General features: G+C 43.9%; 1 protein-coding gene across 1 annotated transcript in view; it reads right to left on the reverse strand.

Moving 5' to 3' along the window:
* Positions 1 to 11,252: 11,252 nt before the first annotated feature.
* Positions 11,253 to 18,880, reverse strand: part of NIPAL2 (NIPA-like domain containing 2) — a gene marked incomplete at its 5' end in the record, with an annotated part of 28,088 nt that continues 20,460 nt past the window's right edge. The window contains 5 exons of the mRNA XM_010084044.1: positions 11,253 to 11,347; positions 11,655 to 11,749; positions 13,074 to 13,137; positions 14,869 to 14,957; positions 17,350 to 17,485. Of these exons, the coding sequence (XP_010082346.1) occupies positions 11,253 to 11,347; positions 11,655 to 11,749; positions 13,074 to 13,137; positions 14,869 to 14,957; positions 17,350 to 17,485 (479 nt within the window). The remainder of the gene's footprint in view (positions 11,348 to 11,654; positions 11,750 to 13,073; positions 13,138 to 14,868; positions 14,958 to 17,349; positions 17,486 to 18,880) is intronic.

Consider the following 18,880-nt stretch of genomic DNA (forward strand, 5'->3'; position numbering starts at 1 on the left):
TTGAATCATCAATGCATGATGTGTGCAGAGAAGAGCAAGTCCTGCTCTTTGCTGGATTCATGTCTGTTTTACACACAGACACAGAGTCTCTTACTCTTCTATAAAGACGGAAAATGGTGGAGAGCGAGAACAGCAGCAATTATTACACCTACTGGTTTTATTACTGGTTTTGCTGTGCAGGCTCTGAACCATGTGGGTGTTGATGGTTGACTTTTTAAGAGACTTAATGAAGGTTACCTTTGGAAATGTTGACATTCATGATGATAAATGTGCTACTCACTTAGAGGAATTTGGTTATCTTAAATAGACTATAACAAAAATTTGATTTTTCCTTTTTTTTTTTCTTTGACATACTTCTGCATTATCCCTTTTCAGAGCTAATGCCAGTATTTTTCAGATCACTGTGATTTCATTGCATTCCTACTGACAAAGGGAAAAGACGTATCTTTCTTAAGTGCTCCACAAAAGGAACGGAAAACCAATGAAGTACTGAAAGCAGACTCCTCAATATTTACATTTTATTACTATTCCAAAGGAAATTTGATGGAGGCGAAGGGGGGGGAGGTACTGACTCTAGTCAGGCTGTCCTTGTACATCTCATCTCTGAGGCATTTCTCATTGAGAAAATGTTTACAGACTGTGAGAAGGCTTCTCCTCAACCCAGAAAATGAAACAAACCCATTAGGAAACCTGGCCCTCTTCAGGTGTCTGTGCATTTACTGTCCCTATCTCCTGGAGCCCACCTACCTTTCTTCCTTGGAATGCTCTTACACTGGTGACTGCTGATGCAACTCTTCCTGAAATCTGCACTCCCTCTCAGTTCTTGTGTGTTTTGGTCATTACTGACATCAGTTAGAGTGTACAAGGCGTTGACTGTATCAGCCCTGAGTTGGAGAAAACTCTGCTTTGGAGAAGTGTGTTCACTATTTTATTTGTTTGGGAAGACACAAAATATCTGCCTTGTGCATTGTCCGTACTCTTTAGAGCCAATGACAGATTGCTGCATCAGGCTTCCATCTTCCACCAGGTGCTTAATACTTGTGAATGAAGCACACTAGATGCAACAGGGCTAGTAATAAAACCCAGCAGTTTTATAGTATCCTGCTCCACTCCTTGTGTCTCACAGACACCACCTGAGATGCTGCTGGAGACCTTACTACCGCTGTGACGGTAGGACGGGTTGACTTTTCCAGTATAAATATTGCTCCTGGAATATCTCAGCTACTGCATAGCCTTGGCTGAGGTGAAAGCCTTTTCCCTTCCTCGCAGCTCCTCTATACGGAGGGGAGGTGCTCTCTGCTGGGCGCAGAAGTTCACATTGCAGCTTTGCAGCTGCAGGAAGCCAAGACTGAATGTAACAGCTACATCAGATTGCAGAGCATAAGATGGGGAGAGACCTCCACACCATAGACAAAGAGATCACACGTTTTTCAGGCTCCATCGTAAGACTAGGTAGGTTTCTTCCTCCTGCTGTTTCTACTGGAAAGCTTGTTGGAGCTTTGTTCCAGAGCTTGCTTCTACCAGGGCTTGTGGAAACCGTAATTCTAGACACATTTTTATGGTACATGTAAGCCTATTTGTTCTTGTGATCATGCTGCCTTTTGTCTTAGTGAGTTATTTGTACTGCAGTCACATCCATGGGCCCTACCCAGGCGCTGCTGAGCGCCCAACAGATGCTGCAAGTGGAGACGACTCAAAAGGATTCAACACGAGACTCTAAGCAGAAGATGCACAACACAAATGTGTCCAGAGGAATCAAACTGGTGTCGTGAGTGCTGACAGCTTGGGTACCTCTTCCATCACAGGGAACAGAAATACCCCAAAGTCCTGCTGTGAAAGGCAAATGGGGGGAATGGTGGAAAGTCAACAGGAGTGTTTGCTCCGGAGAGGAGGAGGCTGGGTGTTACGGCTGCACCTGCTTCACCTCAATATGATTATTTGAAAAAAAGGAACCAAAACACTGCCATATCCACAAGCATGCGAGAATTCAGGATTGTCTCTTACCTGTGCTGGGGTACAGTCCGTTGTAAGCGCAGGGTCAAGGCAAGGGGCTGAATGTCTCCCAGTAGCCCCCCAGCTCACCCCAGCAATTTGGTTGTTAGTTATTACGCAGCTGACGGAAAGCACAGGGACTCTCGTATCCTCTGTGGCTTCTGCGACCTGTGAGCACCAACATCTGCTGAAATAAAGTTAGGAGAGTCTTGCAGAGCAGAAAATCTTCCTAGCATTTTTTTAGCACAACTGTGTTCTTGTAGATTGATGTTGAGATCTTAACCAATGCTTTACTGCAGTGTGTGTTGCACATATTACCCTTTTCATACAACTCCAACTGCAGCCTAGCTCTGCTCATGGCTTGGTGCATTTAAAGCCACCATTTAGCATAACAAAACAAATTAACATAGGCTTGAGTTTTGGCCAGACAGGCATGATACATTTTTAAGCTATGATTTTGTTTTGGCCAGCAGTTAATGATGACACATTACATTTTGAAGCTGTGCTTTTATTTTGCATTAGAAGACTTATTTACACATAGCAAATAAGTGTTTTTTCCAGTTCTAATGATATTTACTGCATGTTGCACAACTTCAGTCTCAAAGAGAGAAATAAAAAGAAGGTGTACTCTGAGCACTGAGCGGCACAGCACATTGCACGCTAATGAACACATGATAGGGCTGGTAGCAGTGAGATATTAATCTGTCCCACACAAATACCCAGTTAACCAGACATATCCACCAACAATTTTTCTTCCAAGTAACACTGTTTCAGGAAGGCAAATGTCCTGGTCTCAGGCACAGCTGGCAGCACTGCTTTGTTCTCTGCTATTAGAGCTCGTTTTGAGCTGATCATAAAATTCTGCCAAATTTCTACCATCTGAGCTGAAATTTTTCATGCGAGCTGTTTGCCTCAGAGTGACGGTGATGATTATTTATAATCACTTGATTTGACAATATGGTTTAACTTCTTCAGAGAAAAAGTTAGTGAAAACTGTTTATTTCTTAGCAAAACAACAGCACTGAATTTCCTTTTTTTTTTTAATGTAGGAGGAAAGAAGCATCTTGTCCTGACAGCCATATGAGGTGCCACCACAGCACCCTCTGGACTGTAGCAGCAGGGTCATGGCTGAGCAGAAGTCCTCATTCCCCAATAGCCCAGTTCTTCCACTTTCTGAAGATGTAGCTAGTGGTCTTCAGTTCAGACTGGGGAAGGATTCAACTCTGAGTTTTAAACTTCACATCAACATTTTGACCACTAAGAGGTACCGTGGAGCAGCGCATGCCCTGAACTCGCTTAGGCTGTAGGAAACCATTTGTTTTGTGGAGCACTGTGTCCTTCGAAGCTGTGCCCACCTCCACAGCCCAGGGCTGCAGGGCACCCTCCCAGTGTGGCTGGTGGATGGGGTTGTACAGATGGTCCCTAATCTGCTCCGAGCAGTGATGGTGAGATTAGTGGGGGTCTCCCTTCATCGACAGTGAAGGCAACACGAGGATGCTCAGTGCTTTGGCTTTGGTCCGTGCAGCTGGCAGAGCTGTGGAGTGTGATGGCAAGCAGCTGGGGAAAATGCCATTTTTTACCCAGCACAGCCTTTGCAAAATTGCAGTTTGTCTGTGTTGGAAGTGTCTAGGTAAAGTGTCTGGGAAGTACATGTCCAGGATACTTCTGGAATTCATGTGAGTACTTGTTTGATTCATGAAAGGCTCAGCTGAGTGTCTGCAGCATCAGACCTGATCAGGGAGGAGGGGGATGATGTTCAGATCGCTCCTTGGCAAAATTGCCCCAAGACTTCTCTCTCCCCTTTTCCTTCCCTTTCAAGGGTACCTTTTTGGTCCCCAAATGAAGACTTTGTCAGCTGCAGCTGGAGGACAAGGGAGCACAACAACCAGGAAAGTAAGAGTCTGTTTATCTCTGGCGCAGCCTGCCTTTTGCTAGTCTGGATGGAAAAGAAGACGAAAGTCCACGGAGCACTTGAGCGAACCACAAATGGCATAAGAACAAATGCAGCGAAAGGGAATGCCAAGGTTGTCATCCCCCGTCAGCAGTTTGGACGGGTTTCCTCCTCGGAGAAGCGCAGGAAGCAGGTGGTTTGCTTTACCAAGAGCCGTGTGTAATGGTCAGGGAGCTGCGCCGCGCGCCGGCCAAGCTACAGCAGATGGGCTGCAGTTCACTCCGCTCAAGGATATTTTTCATGTTATGTGTGGAAAAGAGCAGTAACCCTTGTTTGTTATATGAGGCCTTGTAGGACTTTGTTTGGAAAAGAGCCATTTTGAGATAAAAAAAAAAAAAGCCATTAAAATGTGAGTCACTGTAATCACATTCAAAGTGCTCCAGCATGGCCTTTTTGTTTGCAAAGACTTCACTATCAAAAGCAGCTTTTTTTTTTTTTTAAATGAAGAATTCCACCACAAATTACCTCAGGCTAATTGAGGTGACATTACGGATCTGTTCATTTGAAATTACTAAGAAAAACCACCCCAAACACCTCAAAGCACTGAATTGAAACTATTCACAGTGCAAAGGGGCCAGAGGGAGCAGAAGCCTTTCTGTCATATGTGACAAATATCAGCATCTTTTCTCCCTGGTGCACCACCACCATCCTTGAGGAGAGACCAGCTTTCCCAGGCAGGGTCTCCTCACGTCCAGGCACCCCTCCCAAAGCCGATTTATTTACTGCACCTTAGCCAGTTCCTGAATGAGTCACCCTCCTCTCAAACGTGGGCACACGGGCGCTGGAGAAAGGGCAGCTCGGTGACATTGCCACTGCCACTGCTGGAGAAAGGGCAGCTCGGTGACATTGCCACTGCCACCACACCTGTGCCTGCCCCTGGGACAGAGGGTTTCGGGGTCCCCTCCCAGGGACCTCTACCAAGGCCACCTACTCTTTGGACTGTCGCCGGGCTCAGCAGAAGTCAAGTTGCTGCAAAGACCCAAGGCTGCTGCATCTCCGGGCGTGCAAACCAGCCGCCGTTAGCTGAGCATCTACCCAGAAAGCACAGGCAGCCCCGGGGAGAGGCGGCAGCTGAGCGGGGTGCCGGGCTGCAGCTGTGGGAAGAGGGCGAAGGCGGTCACTGGATCACGGTGCGCTGAGTCTGGTCCAGTTCTGTGACACTTCCTCAGCGCTGCTAGGATCTGATTTTTACTCCCTATTTGACCAATTGCAGACACTGGAAAAATGGAGAGAGAGCAGAAAACAACCACAGAAAACAATTTGAGGGCTGACAGAAATATCTAATGGTGAGAGACTTAAAAGGTCCATCTGTTTGGCTTAGCGAAAGCCCAAGTCATCTCACTGTATTTTACTAGAGGGACTTACCGAGGGCTTTAAATCACTGGCAAAAGACACAGCTGCAAGCAAAATCCAGACAAGTTAAAATGGACATAAGGCACAGTTCAAAAGCAAACAATGACTCATTGCTAGTACAAATTACTAATGGCATTGGTGGATCCTCTCCTTTGACTAGTAGGAGAGGACAGGGTGCCTTCTTCTGTAGGTGGGCCAAAGGGCTCGCACTGAAGTGCTCGGGGAGGTTGCCTGACTGGAGCTGTGCAGGAGGCCAGGCCAGATGACATCGAGCTGCCTTTGCATATCAGCAGCTTGCCGTTGTTCACACCACGGCATTGCATCCTGCAGCACATCCACGCACCCAGCATCTAGTCAGGATGTGCCTGTTAGTTAACTGTTAAATATTGTCTGGAAAATATAAACACATGGGTAACTGAGATGCTCAGTAATAGTAAATCATATTCCTCTGCTCCTTTCCCTTGTAAAACACAGAACAGCTGTTCTTGGAAAAGGGAATGAATACAAGTTCCAGTACTTTGTTGTCGTACTTCATTGCCGTACGATGTGTTACCAGCAGTAACCTTCGGTGGCAGGTAAGAACTGCCGAATTAGCAGCCTCCGTGCCATCCAAGCTTTCTCTCTTATTCTTGGCTGAGGGCATTACAGAGCATTAGACAGCATAAAGCTCTGCGCCTGGTACACATGCTATTGAAACTCAAGAAAAACTTTTTTTTTTTTTTTTTTTTTCAAATGGAGAGAAAAGTTCTGATCTTGTGTTCATGGTGCTCTGGATTTATGCCCACCAGCTATCAAACAGAAGACAAATGACAGTGCTGTTCTTTCAACCAGTTTAATGATTCTGGCAAGAGACCTGGCAGCAGGCTCCAAAGATTTCATCTAGGCAAGGCAATGCCTATTCCAAGAGTGGAAATCTCCAACTGGAGAGCTGGCAAGCACATGTTTGTGCTGGAGGCTTAAATCAATCATTTCTATTTTTCCCAATGTGATCTAGCAAAGTACAGAAATTGGCTCCTTTATCAATGGCCACAGGCCACTTTTCATGTTGAAGGTATTAGTGCCATGACAGTGACACATTGACTTCATGTACAACAGCCAGTGCTAGAACCACCTGTTTAGTCATTCCTTTACAGTAGCTCTACTTTGCAAACTGTCAACAAATATTTTGTTGACACTGTCAACACGGAACCCAGGAGACCACTGTGCATTAGTGGTCCGCTGGAGCCATTCCTCTGTGTTCATGCAAAACTCTCCTGCCGCTACGATACATCGGATTCTGCTGCTGAACACCATCCCCCTCATCGTTACCTTGTGAACTGACACAAATTCCCCTGGCACCGATGCCCGAGCCCGTTAGCAGTCAAAACGCTACTGCAGATTTATACTGTTAAATGCACTTTCTCCCTCAAAGACTTGGACAAACTGTAGGGGTCTAACTAAAAAAAAAAAAATGGGATTTGGATTAAATAAGAAACCTACTCAGCAGCCACCTAACTGTTTTTTTAGGGTCCATATGTTATGCCTGGAAGTTCCTGAGGTGCCAATAATTCTGCTTTTGTGGGTACCCAAAATTGGGAATCACAAAGGGAACATAATCAGAGACTGTAGGCTTGTGTAGCTTTCATGTAGGGCAGTACCCTTAAACACTTTCCAGGTCAAGGGAAATGCCTGGGTGATATTTTATGTTCTTATCAGAGTAAACCTGTGATATGTACCCACCACACAGCTCGACTTCCACACAGGGGGCACCTGGCAAGAGCTTTGCATGGGAGACGGTACATGCCAAAGAGGCATTGACAGGATGCTCAGGGGGCCCAGACCCCAGAGACTGGTTCAGCATGTTTCAAAAATACTTTTATATGCAGCCTAAGGGGCCAGATTGGCTACATATGCTCTGAACAGATTTACCACATGACAAGAGGGCAAGGATCCTTTCTAAATGGTCATGACTGCTTAATATGCAGTGATGTATTTGCCAGTGCTGCCTTCTTGTATAACTCAAACTTGTAATACTTGTATTACTCAACTTGTAATACTTCAGCCAGGGTGCCTCTACACTTCTCCCAGCTTCAACAGGTTGAAACATCTCCCATCTGCCAGGGGAACCTCTTATTTCCTTCTCTCCCTCTTTTACAGGCAGAGAATAGCCATCCTTCACTCCCAAATCAGTAAAAAAAAAAAAAAAAAAGCCAAACTAAACCCACATACAAAAATATATGGAATCACTGTTTATTCACTGATGTCTCCAATTCCATCCCAGAACCATTTTAAACACAGGATTTCTCAAACTGCTGAGAATCCAGAGCACGAAATGTTCCTCTGTCTTTTTCTCCTGAAGTGGCCTCAGGTTGTAAATCTTCCAGCTTGGCTCTCCAATAATAATTATGGCAATTAGCCTCTCTCTCCTTTGGGCTAGCTGCTAACACAGTCCAGCTGATTTCTCCAAAGGGAATAAACAAATTTAAGCAAGAAAAAGGCCAAGCTTCAGAGGACAGTAACAAAAGGGCAAACTGAAAGGCAGCTCGGTCTCATCATCTGCACCCCAGTGTTATCAGGTCAAAATTTTCTCTACAAGTAACCAGTGATTCTGCATAAAGTGGGTGGGAAGGAGAGATCCCAAGGGGAGACCAATTTGCTTTCAGAAGTCTTTTGGTCCCAGTCTATCCTTCCAGCACTGTTTATAGCAAACAGTCGATGGAAAGAAAAAAAATCAGTCCTTAGATCAAGTTTTATAGTCAGACACATGTCTGGGCTTCTAGCTGACCTTAGGACAGTCCTTGTGCCACCAGATGCCCATCTTATCCCCATGTGGGGACACTCGGTCGGCTCAGGTCAGCGAGCCAGCCCAGCGAGGTGAAGAAAGGAGATGGTTTCTGCAGGGTGAGTGAGCTGACCTGGCTCACAGAGAGCCACCAGCCACGCAGGACCTCACAGCCGGGAAAAGGACGGTGAGACTTTTAGCAGCACTGTTCAAGCAGCTCGCCAGGTGCATGAAGCCCCTGTAAGCTCTGAACTCTCTCCTGTGGTTTTAGGTGACCAGTACCCTTACATACAAACCATGAGGTCACCAAAAGCTGGGCTGTATTGAGGAGCAGGCAATAAGCCTGCCAGGAGAATGCCAGTCCATGGGCAGAAATACAAACCTGGTCCAAAATTCTTCTTTTTTTTTTTTTTTTTTTTTTTTTTTTTTTCACCCGTTTCCCTATTTTTTTTGCCAGCTGCATCCTGATATTTTATGGTAAAAATTAAACAACCTCTCTCTACTCCAGAGCTCCCATTTCCAGGCCCACGGCCAGTTAATACTTCATCTCTTACCGCAGCGTGATCAGCAGTGGAACAAGCGCTAAACAAGTCCTGCTGGTTCTGGTCTGTCGGAAATCCCAAGCTGGAGCCTGGGGGACCACGTGAGCCACCGCCTGCCCACCACACCTTCCCGTGGTTTGGTTTCCTCGGATCCCGTGGAGAATCTGTTCAAGAAAGTTGACTCTGCAGGTGCAAGTTTTGCAGCTTATGGATGGCCCACATTTTTGATGTCGGGAAAAACATCGCAAGAAAATAACTCGTTATTAAACAGAAGGGCTCCAGAGACTTTTTTGTATTCCAGTGAAAAGGCTTTTCTTTTAGCAGGCATTTGTCAGTGGTGTTTGCAATCTAAATATCGCAAGCAGAATCTGAAAATGGCATTGATTAGGAACTGATTCTTGAAAAAAATCACGTCCTTTTCTTGGCAGAGCAGTAATGAATTCTTATCACAGAGTTTTTCCAGTCTTGTAATACATTAATTAGTTGGAACGTACTCACGTCTCAAAAATCATGTCAAATCACAAGTTTTAATTACACATAATTCCCACCAGTGTTTTGCTCCATAAATTAATTTCAATTACATTCAAGTTTAGAGAAGACATTTTAACCCTTATAATTTTTTTTTATAAACCCACAGGAAGAAAATAAGTGCTGTTCAAGAAGAAATACCGTCGTTTAAAATAAATAATAACTTTTGCCACAGATTTTTACATTTGATTTCCTGCTTTATAGAGACAATCCTATACCTGGTAACTGTTATTATCTCCTCCAGCCCTCCTGAATCATGGAAATAGATTTTGGAAAGATGCCCAAGGCCAATCATTTAAAAAAAGAAATGAAACCAAATCCTTTCACCTATTTGTTTCCCAGGTCACAGAATGAAAAACTGTAGGCCTCCTGTTTCCATCTTTAGCACACACTCTCACTTGAGACTTAAAAAGGGGCTTAAACTTGACTTGCAAAAGAAAGACAGAGGCATGCCCTTATTCCTTGGAGGAAGCATACAAAAAGAATGTGCACTTCTTTTTTTTTTTTTAATTTTAAGCTTTAGAAACTTGAACTCAAGCTGGGAAAGAGGGGAAAGGAAGGCCACAGCCAGACAGCTGGTACAAGTAAGGTGCAGACACAGAGTCTTGTCCTGTGCCAGCTGGAAAATATCCATGGTGGAAAACTTCACAGCCCCCCAACCCTGTGCCCTGGCTCCTCGGACACTGCTGCTTAGGAAAAACAGCAGCTCCGTGTGTGCTTGAAATGAAACTGTCTTATGGATCTTCAGCCGTACCTATTTTAAAATGAAATAAACAATTATTGGGGAAAAAAAAAGAGACCTCATTTCCTCATATCCCACTGAAATAAAATATACACAGCCTATGGCCCCTACCCATTACAGAAGATTAATTCAAACCAAAAAGAAGTACCTTGTTCAAGATGCAAACATTTTTCAAGTGCACTTTCACTTGTTTTTGCAGAGGAGGTGTCTGACCCCCACTGTGCTGGCTGAGGTAGATCAGTGCCACCAGGCAGGGGTAAAGGGACCCACAATGAATGCCCGAAGAAGCTTTCTTCCCAGGAGACTGGGAGACATCAAGCCCTCCCAGACCTGAACACAGAGCCTGTATTGCCGTGGTTCCCATCACTGCTGGCTCTTCCAATCGGCGTGGTGACACTACCATTTAATGTTCCTGTGGCCCTTTGTGATCCTGTCTTTTGCAGCCTTACCTCATCCAGGATTACAGCAGTTTAGGCAGGAGGCAGAAATTGCCCTACTTTTCTTTTTTTAGGAGTATTTTTCCAAGACACATAAAGGGAGGGAGCCTGGCTACCCCATTCCCTCTGGAGAACTTTGCACTTTCTTCACTTTTCCTGGAAACAAAGGCTAAACCTTAGGCTAGACTATACTAACAGTATAGCACAGCCCAGTCCAGCCCAGTGCAGAGGGCTCTCCTGGGAGGATGTAAAGCATCAAGTGTGGTTCCCTCTCTCTGCCTTGCCTGGGCACCTCAAATGTGTGCATGTGCACACACGCCGCCTATGTTTATGGCAACTGCGCTCTTCTTCACCCTCCTCACACAAGTGTTTATTTTCTTGGAAGAGAATTAGTCTGATGCAGGAAGATAATCAGAATTTTCCCTCTACACATAATATAAAATACTTTGTGTGTACATGTGTGTATACTGTCTATATGCCCACAGTTTTGACTCCTGAACAGGAAGGATCAGATTTTTTAGTAAGTATATTATACATATAGCAGAATACTTTGAAATCACTTAGAAAATTTCTCCTTATTTCCCACCTTTGTCTTTAAGCATCTACACAGATCTGAGGAGTTTCAAAGGGTGATTTTTATAATCCTGTTCTGTGCCTATTTGCATTTCAAGGCAATTAAGACTCTAAAAATATCCCCAAGAGGCATTGATACTAGAAGAATGTTCCATTTCATTAATGGTTATTTAATTTTTCTTAAGGCTTCCTTTATCTTCAGAAGACATTTGGGACAGCCATGGGATAATTTAAGTTGGATTAAATAATACTATGACTCATCAACATACAGGAGTTCAACATATACTTGACTATGTCCAACAAAAAGGTACTGCTGATCCTTGTTCCAGTGGCATTCCTCCTGTTAATTGACATGCAAGGTGCTTTTCTTCTTTCAGCTTTGACTTTTCACCGAGTCGTCTTCATTATTCAAAGTGCCATAGTGTGAACTGTGAGAATCTGGTTGTATTTTGCCTGTCAATTTTTGTCCTAAGGAAATGGGGTGAGAGAAGGGAAAAACAACAACTCTGAAGAATTTTAATAAAACAAATCCCCCACCAATCCATCATTTAAACATTCCTTGCTCCAGTAATCATTGTTTTCATTTGACTGGTTGTAACAATAGCTTGGAAAAACTCTGAAAAATTCTTTGAAAAATCTGTTGGGATCAGGAATAGAAAATAAAGAAACAGTGTATTTATTAAATATGACTAGAACACATTTGTGACTCAACTCTCCTAAGTCATCCCACTATCTGATATCTCAAACAGAGAGACAGAAAAAAAGCCCTACTTACCAGGAATATGTCCACAGTCAATAAAAGGAATTTGTAAATGCTCCTCTTTTTTATTTCTTGCAATTACAAATACACCAAGGAAAGACAGGAGACACCTGCAAAATAACAGTGGCATAGTATCATTAGAAACAGTTCACTGCATCTGAGATGAGAATTTATTTCCAAATTTATTTTGCAAGAACTTCCAAACACAAGCTGCTCAGTTTATAAAGAAACTTTTCTTCCTGGCAGCTCTATAAATTCATCTTGTGCTCTCTTTCAGTCTAGTTTTTGCCTCGTGAAGCTTTATTATCTGTTCCAAAAGCTCCACAGCAAAAATGACACTTTCAGCAATATATACCTAATGAAATGCCTGTGAGTGTGAGACCACAACATTTGAATCCCTGAGCAAATCTTCACAGAGCATCTAAGCTAGCATTCTAGCATTTGCAATTTCATTAACAGCTCAGTCTAGCGGCAGACAATCAACATCCCTGTTGTTTTTCTCCTTTGACTGTGTGTCTCAGGGGCAAGCTGTAAGCCAGGAGCAATGCAAAATTGCTGTGCTTGGATAAACCTTCCAGCTCTGTGCTGGACACACAACCACTAATTCCTGCCTGCCAAATACATGGCTTGAATTTGCTCATCTCCATTTTCTGTCACTTTTCCTGCAGTCAAGCAAGTTAGCAGTTGTGTGCATCTACTCCAGTCCAACTGCAGAGGACAAAGATGTCTGTAGCTATCAGCCCCATTTATCTGACAACACTGTGGCAGGACCTCTCCAGCACTTCTGGGAGATGCTTTTAACCATCTCACACCCATTATCAGGTAACTGTCACCAGTGCCCAGAGCCATTACAGTGCTGGTAGCCAGCAGAACGTTTCTGCTCTCCAACACCAAGGCCCTTCTTCAAACATTGCTTCTTAGCATGCTCTGAACTTTTCCACAGTCATGCGGTGTCTTTCTCAGCACAGGAAGGTTGGGCAGAGATATTACAGTAGTGCCTCGTAGGCAGGCAGCTCATGTAATTGCCCGTGCCTGCTGGCAGCAAAGATCAGCCAGACACGCAAGGGGAAGGTAACATGGGAGGAGATTTCTCACAGTTGTAAAAGCATCCCCTATAACATGATCTTCGGTGGAGAGCAGCGATTTCTCCTTCCTGCTGGAGGAACACATGCTGCTGGTATTTCATTCCACCATGAGATTAGTAGTTCATAAGTGTCTCGCATTTTTACATATTTGGATTCAAAACCAGGCCTCCAAACTCCAAAAGCACAGACATCAATCTTTCCTTTAATGTTCTTTTGTCCTACTATAATGGCTCTTCCATAATACTTTAATAACAAGACGGGTTTCTTCTTACTGAGAAAAGAAGAGATTCCGCAAGGCAATCCCATTTCAGTACAAACTTTAGTGCAGATTTTAGGCCAATATACTTACCCGAACAGAAACATGAACACGCTCAGCAAAGCTGCACTTTGGAATTCCTGATAAAATATGACCCCTGGAATGTGACAGAAACAAGAATTGCAGATCTTGACTGGCTTCCAAGTGATATGAATTACAGCTGGGAGGGTCAGGAGCAGTGTCATGCTCAAATGGAGTAAAAAAAAAAAAATCACAAATAAGGTATGAATATACATTGTGATGGATTCACTTTATGCGCCCATATTCCGTTACCTAGGCTTCCTGAAGATACTGCGTGGGACTGGAGAAGATTTAGTCTATCAGGTTGGAGTATGTGCGATGTTAGTAACTGCACAGATGCAGGTATTTTTTTGCATTGTCAGCAACAGTTTTTATGCAGGTCAAACTCAAGGTCTTATTCACAAGCAGAGTCGTACCCATGTAGCTAACAGGTTCTTCATGGATTTAGTTAAGCCACTCCAGCAGACCATGTGGACATCCGAACTCCAATTGGGAACAGGTTTTCGGTAACTAGCTCTGTCCCTGATGTTTACACCAAGTTAAGGGCTTCAGCAGCCAAGTTTGCCAAATCTTTCTGGCTGAAGGGATCACTAGCTCTTTCTGGTCACCCCTTTTCCAGGAATTAGCACCTCTGCAGTGAAGGTGACAGAACCAGATGTGTATCTGCATCTCAGCTGCCCCAATTCACAGCCAAGTATATTCGCTTTAAACCACTGATGAGCATAGTTTTGCTTAGAAACGCCAGTGTGAACCAGTACAGCTGAAGTGTGACTGTCTTCAAAGGCTGTAATTTGGGATGGGGGAATCGTGAGAGGAGACATCTTCTATGAGCACCCCAGCAAGATTCAGCAGAGGTTGTTCTTCTAAGCCCTACGCTGGTTTAACTAACCTGGTGCAAATGCATGTGTATCCAGTCTCAAAGCTATTAAGCCATTCCTGAATAGGTACTTGATCTTTTAAGGAGGCACAAGGCCAAATTCCCCATATGGTCAGAAGAATGCAACCCCCTTTTGGCACAAGCCTCCTCTCAGTCACAAAGTGTAGGTCTCCTCTAACACAGGTGCTGAGGCAATCTGTGCATGCAGCTAACTCCCCTTCTTATTAATGGCAGCTCTGCATGAGAAACTTCTGCACAGCAATGACAGGAAAGCCCCCAGTGTGTGTTAAAATGAGTCATAAATGTTCTAACAACATGATCATTCTGGCTCATTGCTGATACAGCATCTTAGTCCTCCTCCCTGCTCATGTTCTTAGGCTGCGCACCGTTTCCAAGATTTTCAGTCCCTCTTTAACAACGCTGAGTTCAAAGTTCTCACCCAGAATAAAATGTTAAATGCTTAAAAGGTCTTTGGAGTCATTTTATTTCCTTCACTTAACCTAGAATTCCACCTTCTGAAACAGAATATACACTAACTACTATGAAACACAGCTGGTTGTCATTTGAGTAGTTTGCCAGGCTGTTAAAATTACTCTACCAGTTCGGATGTGGAGAAGCTGGTGTGCACATGGGGAACGCATTTACTGGATGTCAAGATGAGGCTAGGATAAATGCAGGTACTTCTGGTAAGCCAGCAAGGCAGAGTAAACCGTACGTATCAATTCTGGAAATGTTAGCATTTGATTTTTTTTTTTTTTCTTCAAAACTTGTGAACTTACTCATTTTTCAGAATTTAACCTGTCACTTAGGAAAAAAGTTCTTTTTGTGAAGACAAATATGACCGGTTTGTGTTCATGTTCACAGGCAGTAATTCTTGAAAACCTGATGGTTAGAAAATCATTCTGTAGAGGCAGAAAGCCAGAAACAAACCTGAAATGACGGCACTGGTGGTGAAGAACACAAAATTAATGGGCACAACTGCTGTTGCTTCGTACAGATGCATTGCTTGATTCAGGAACCTGGAAGACAAGTGTTATTGCACCTCATCCCTACAAGAGGTTCACTGCACTTTAAGCCAGGTTAAGCCACTTTATATCAGTTTAACAGCAAGTCTGACCACTTCTTACCACAATAGCAAGTAGCCCTGGACAGACACATACATGTATTGAATTTACTTTCTGGTTTTGACTCTGCAGAGTACAAACAAAGTGGCAAAAGCAAGAAGGTTGGCACGGATCCTTCTGGCCATAGGCTGTCATTGGAGAGTCCTTTGAAGCACTGTTGGAAAAATTTTGTCTGCTGCAGATAAGGGAGGAATGCTAGGATATTACTGCTTATGATCTGCATTGGTTCTTGGAAGCAGTGCTGCCTGCGAGCAGCCAGGGACAAGTTGCTCTAATTTAAACAGGTTGTGTAAGGGTGTGCTTCCAGCATGGACACGAACACGCAAGTCCTCATAGGAACTGTTTCACTTTGCTGAAGTTCACATTGCTGCTACTGCTCAGTCCAGCTTGGCTAAAACACCTGTTTGTATGTTTATCCATGCAATCGTACCCCAGACACACTGTCCTGCTGGGAAAATCCAGGAAGGTGGCTCCAAGCCTGTGCTCCCTGGGTTGGAAACTCTCTGCTGTGCTCCTTAGAAAGGCAACACAAACCCTCCCCAGAATGATGAGCCAGAATATGCAGGACCACAGGAGCATACACTGCACACCAACCTGCAGGACTGAGACACTGGCCACAGAGAAGCCTGTGCAGCCTGCATCAGGGGATGAAAAAGGCAAAGCAATGAACCCACTCCTATGGAGACCAACATTTACACATAGGGTGATGAATCACGAGTGTGAACTCTCAGATGCACCAGCAGATACTCTGTTATGTGGACGGTGCATTTCAGACTGAAAGAGAAATAATCAGAAGGCTGTAGAGTGTATTCAAAAACCTATAAAAAGAACCATAGTTAAATGTTTCACTGGTACGATATATGTGCACAGTAAAAATCCAAGCTTGGATCTGTTTTAGCCATTAAAGTAATTGCATGGTTATTTTAGCAACTGTTGAACAGTCTCCATGGTGCTTTAAAAATAAAGAAATCCTACATATCCACAGGATAGTCAGGATTTTGAAGTCATTGAAAACACCTCATTATTTTCTCCCATTTGCAGCAAACTTGGTCACAGGGACTAAAAGAGTGATACCAAGGTGCAGCATTGAATCCAGGAGGATGCTGCAGCACAGGCTGCTCTGAGCTAACACACAGCAATCAAATAAAATACAAGAGGAAACAAATAAAATGAAAAATTTAGACTGACAGCACTGTCTCTGTTAGAAAATGCGCCCAACAGAGAACAAAGAGACACTGAGTCCAGGGAATGAAATGGGCACATTTCACTTCTGTTTTAATTTTGACCCGGCAAATGAAAGAAAGAAAAAACTGGCAAGGAGGAGAGGTTAATTCAGCAGCTCCCTATTTACCAAGCTTTTATTTCCTATTTTTAAATGCCCTGAGCTGTTCTCCTAGTGAAGACAAGCTAGATGTAAATCACTCTATAATCTGTTACAGGGGACTTCCTGAGTCAGCCACGGAGAGTCACTGCATAATAATGCATGGACTTTCTGATTCCACAGGGGAATGGTATGTTCTGCCACGAGAAAGCTGGATTGGCTCTCCTACCAGAAAATAATCATGCAAGTGAACACTCAGACTCGCACTGGAGCAGTCTAGATGAGATTACTGAATGATGCTATCAGCACCTGAAGCAGAGGGACCAGCATAAAGGGAATGGACTCTGAGTTCAGCTGCAAGTTGTATTTTACCATGCTGCCACCCCCAGCAATCTGCAAAGGCAGCATAAAACAATCACTTAATGGGCCAGAGGCCAGCAGGGAAAACTTGGAAGTCCCCTGCTCACCAAAAGTTAACTATTTCCTTAAAAGGTACAGGGTAGCAAAGTGCAAGATGCAGATTTAACAGAGGCAGGGAGAGAGTCAGGGTAAATGCTCTCTGACCTGATGAGTGACATAAGCGAGGAAAAGAGATGCATAATAAGGGTAGACATGTCCATTTGAATATTCAGCAATGAAGGTGGCTGAAAGTAACAAAAACCCCCCCAACATAAGCATAGATTTCATTTCATGAGTTCAAAATGTGCAAAAAAACTAGAACTAAATTTGGGAAGACCTTGTATAGGGTGATAATGAGAAGAGGTAGCATCTGGGCAATTAATCAATTATAAACTGAGAAATAAAGCCTAAATAAACAATATAATTGTGTGTAGGCAATCTGTCAAGTCTCTGCTAGGAATTTTTTGCCTTTAAGTGCAATTTGGATAGGGAGTAAATGTAAATACTGAACAAAAATTGACAGATAAATGGGTACAAAGGTTAGGAGATAGGTAGAAACTCACTTACTTGACTTGGAAAGCACAAGAAGTTGCCATTAAAATAATCATGATATAGAAAACAGGATAAGTTAGCTGCATTTTCCCCTTTGCAGAGAGTGTTATCATGCTGGCCACAGCCTTTACAGCAATGACAGTCAGCGATGCTGAAAGGGAAAGGGAGAGATTAGCAGGGCAGGATTCACAGCAGGGACCTCAGAGCATCAGCGAGGGAGGAGAAGGTGCTAGGTCAGAGCCACAGGTCTGGTCACCTGAAAAGACACTGAGCAAGGATTTGGGCACCTAACACCAAGTGTGTGATTTTATAAACACTCACTAAGCTACTGCCTAAACTCAGAGTGGCCTTAAATCCACATGTGCTTTGTGTTTTGCTTTTAACTTCTTGTAGCACTGAGGTCTGCAACCCTGTGTCTATCCAAAATTTCCCCATTTTCACCAGAGTGGGTGAGGCGAGTCGAGTCTGATAAAATCTTGCAAGGTAGGACTTGTGTGTGTGTGTGTACGTGTGTGTATGTGTGTGTGTATATATATATATAAGAGAAGCTGAGCTCAGGTAGAGGAAAGAACTAGATCTATTGCCCATTGCTAGGCACATGCCCTAAACACTGGACTACCTGTCAGAGGTGGTACAACAGCCTCCACATCTTCCAGACATACTTTATTTAGCTCCAGCTGCTAAATTGAAGCACCTTTTGCATTATTCAGGAGAAGTCTGAGAGGTCTCGCTATCTGTTCAGAGCAGCTGGGACACCTCCTAATAGGGACACCTCCTGCACGGGACACCAGCAGCCTAAGATAGCTCCTCACGCTCTGGATTTTTTTTGGTGAGACAGGAGCTGGTCAATGCTGGACAAAGCTGATTTTTGGGATCACATCACAAAGCACCTCACTCTCCCCATGGGTTATGTATGGAGAGCAGACAGCTAACACAGGGGTCTGCATTTTATTTCAGGGGCCAGGCTCTTAAGACCATTCCCTGGCTTTAGCCCACAAAATAAAATACTTCAGTAGGGTGTTTTCAATCCACAGGGACTAAAGTCACCGTCATGGCATCACCACACACAAATCTCAGACAGCAGGCAATCGTTTGAATACATCTCCAGTTTGGAGAAGTCTTGCAATACACATCTTTTAGAAAAGAAGCTGACCGGTCAGCTAAGAGTTACTTTAGATTTCCTTTTGGAGTGCGCTCTCGGCTTGTTGAAGCTAACGCAAGCAGGCTGTGGTTACTGCAAGTAAAATGTAGCAAATTCAAAAGAAACTAAAAATGATAAGAAGAGCCAGGGCGTGGAGATGACCTTTGAAGAAAAGTCATTAATTGTCAGGACCACTGTCCCCCAGCTGGGATCCAGTTCCAGCCTCTTCCAGAGCTGAGGAGTGTTGGATTTCAGATGTCTGATTCATCCTCCCATAACTGCAAAATTTCGATTGTCAAGAAGAGCTGCACTGTGCAAAAGGGTCAGGCCAAGGGCTGGGAGAAAAGGGGGGGGAAGAAGAATTGATTCAGGGCTGTGGTTTTGATTGCAAGTATTTTTCTTACA

The sequence above is a fragment of the Pterocles gutturalis genome, unplaced genomic scaffold, assembly GCF_000699245.1.
Source record: "Pterocles gutturalis isolate BGI_N339 unplaced genomic scaffold, ASM69924v1 scaffold23325, whole genome shotgun sequence".
Lineage (NCBI taxonomy): Eukaryota > Metazoa > Chordata > Aves > Pterocliformes > Pteroclidae > Pterocles > Pterocles gutturalis.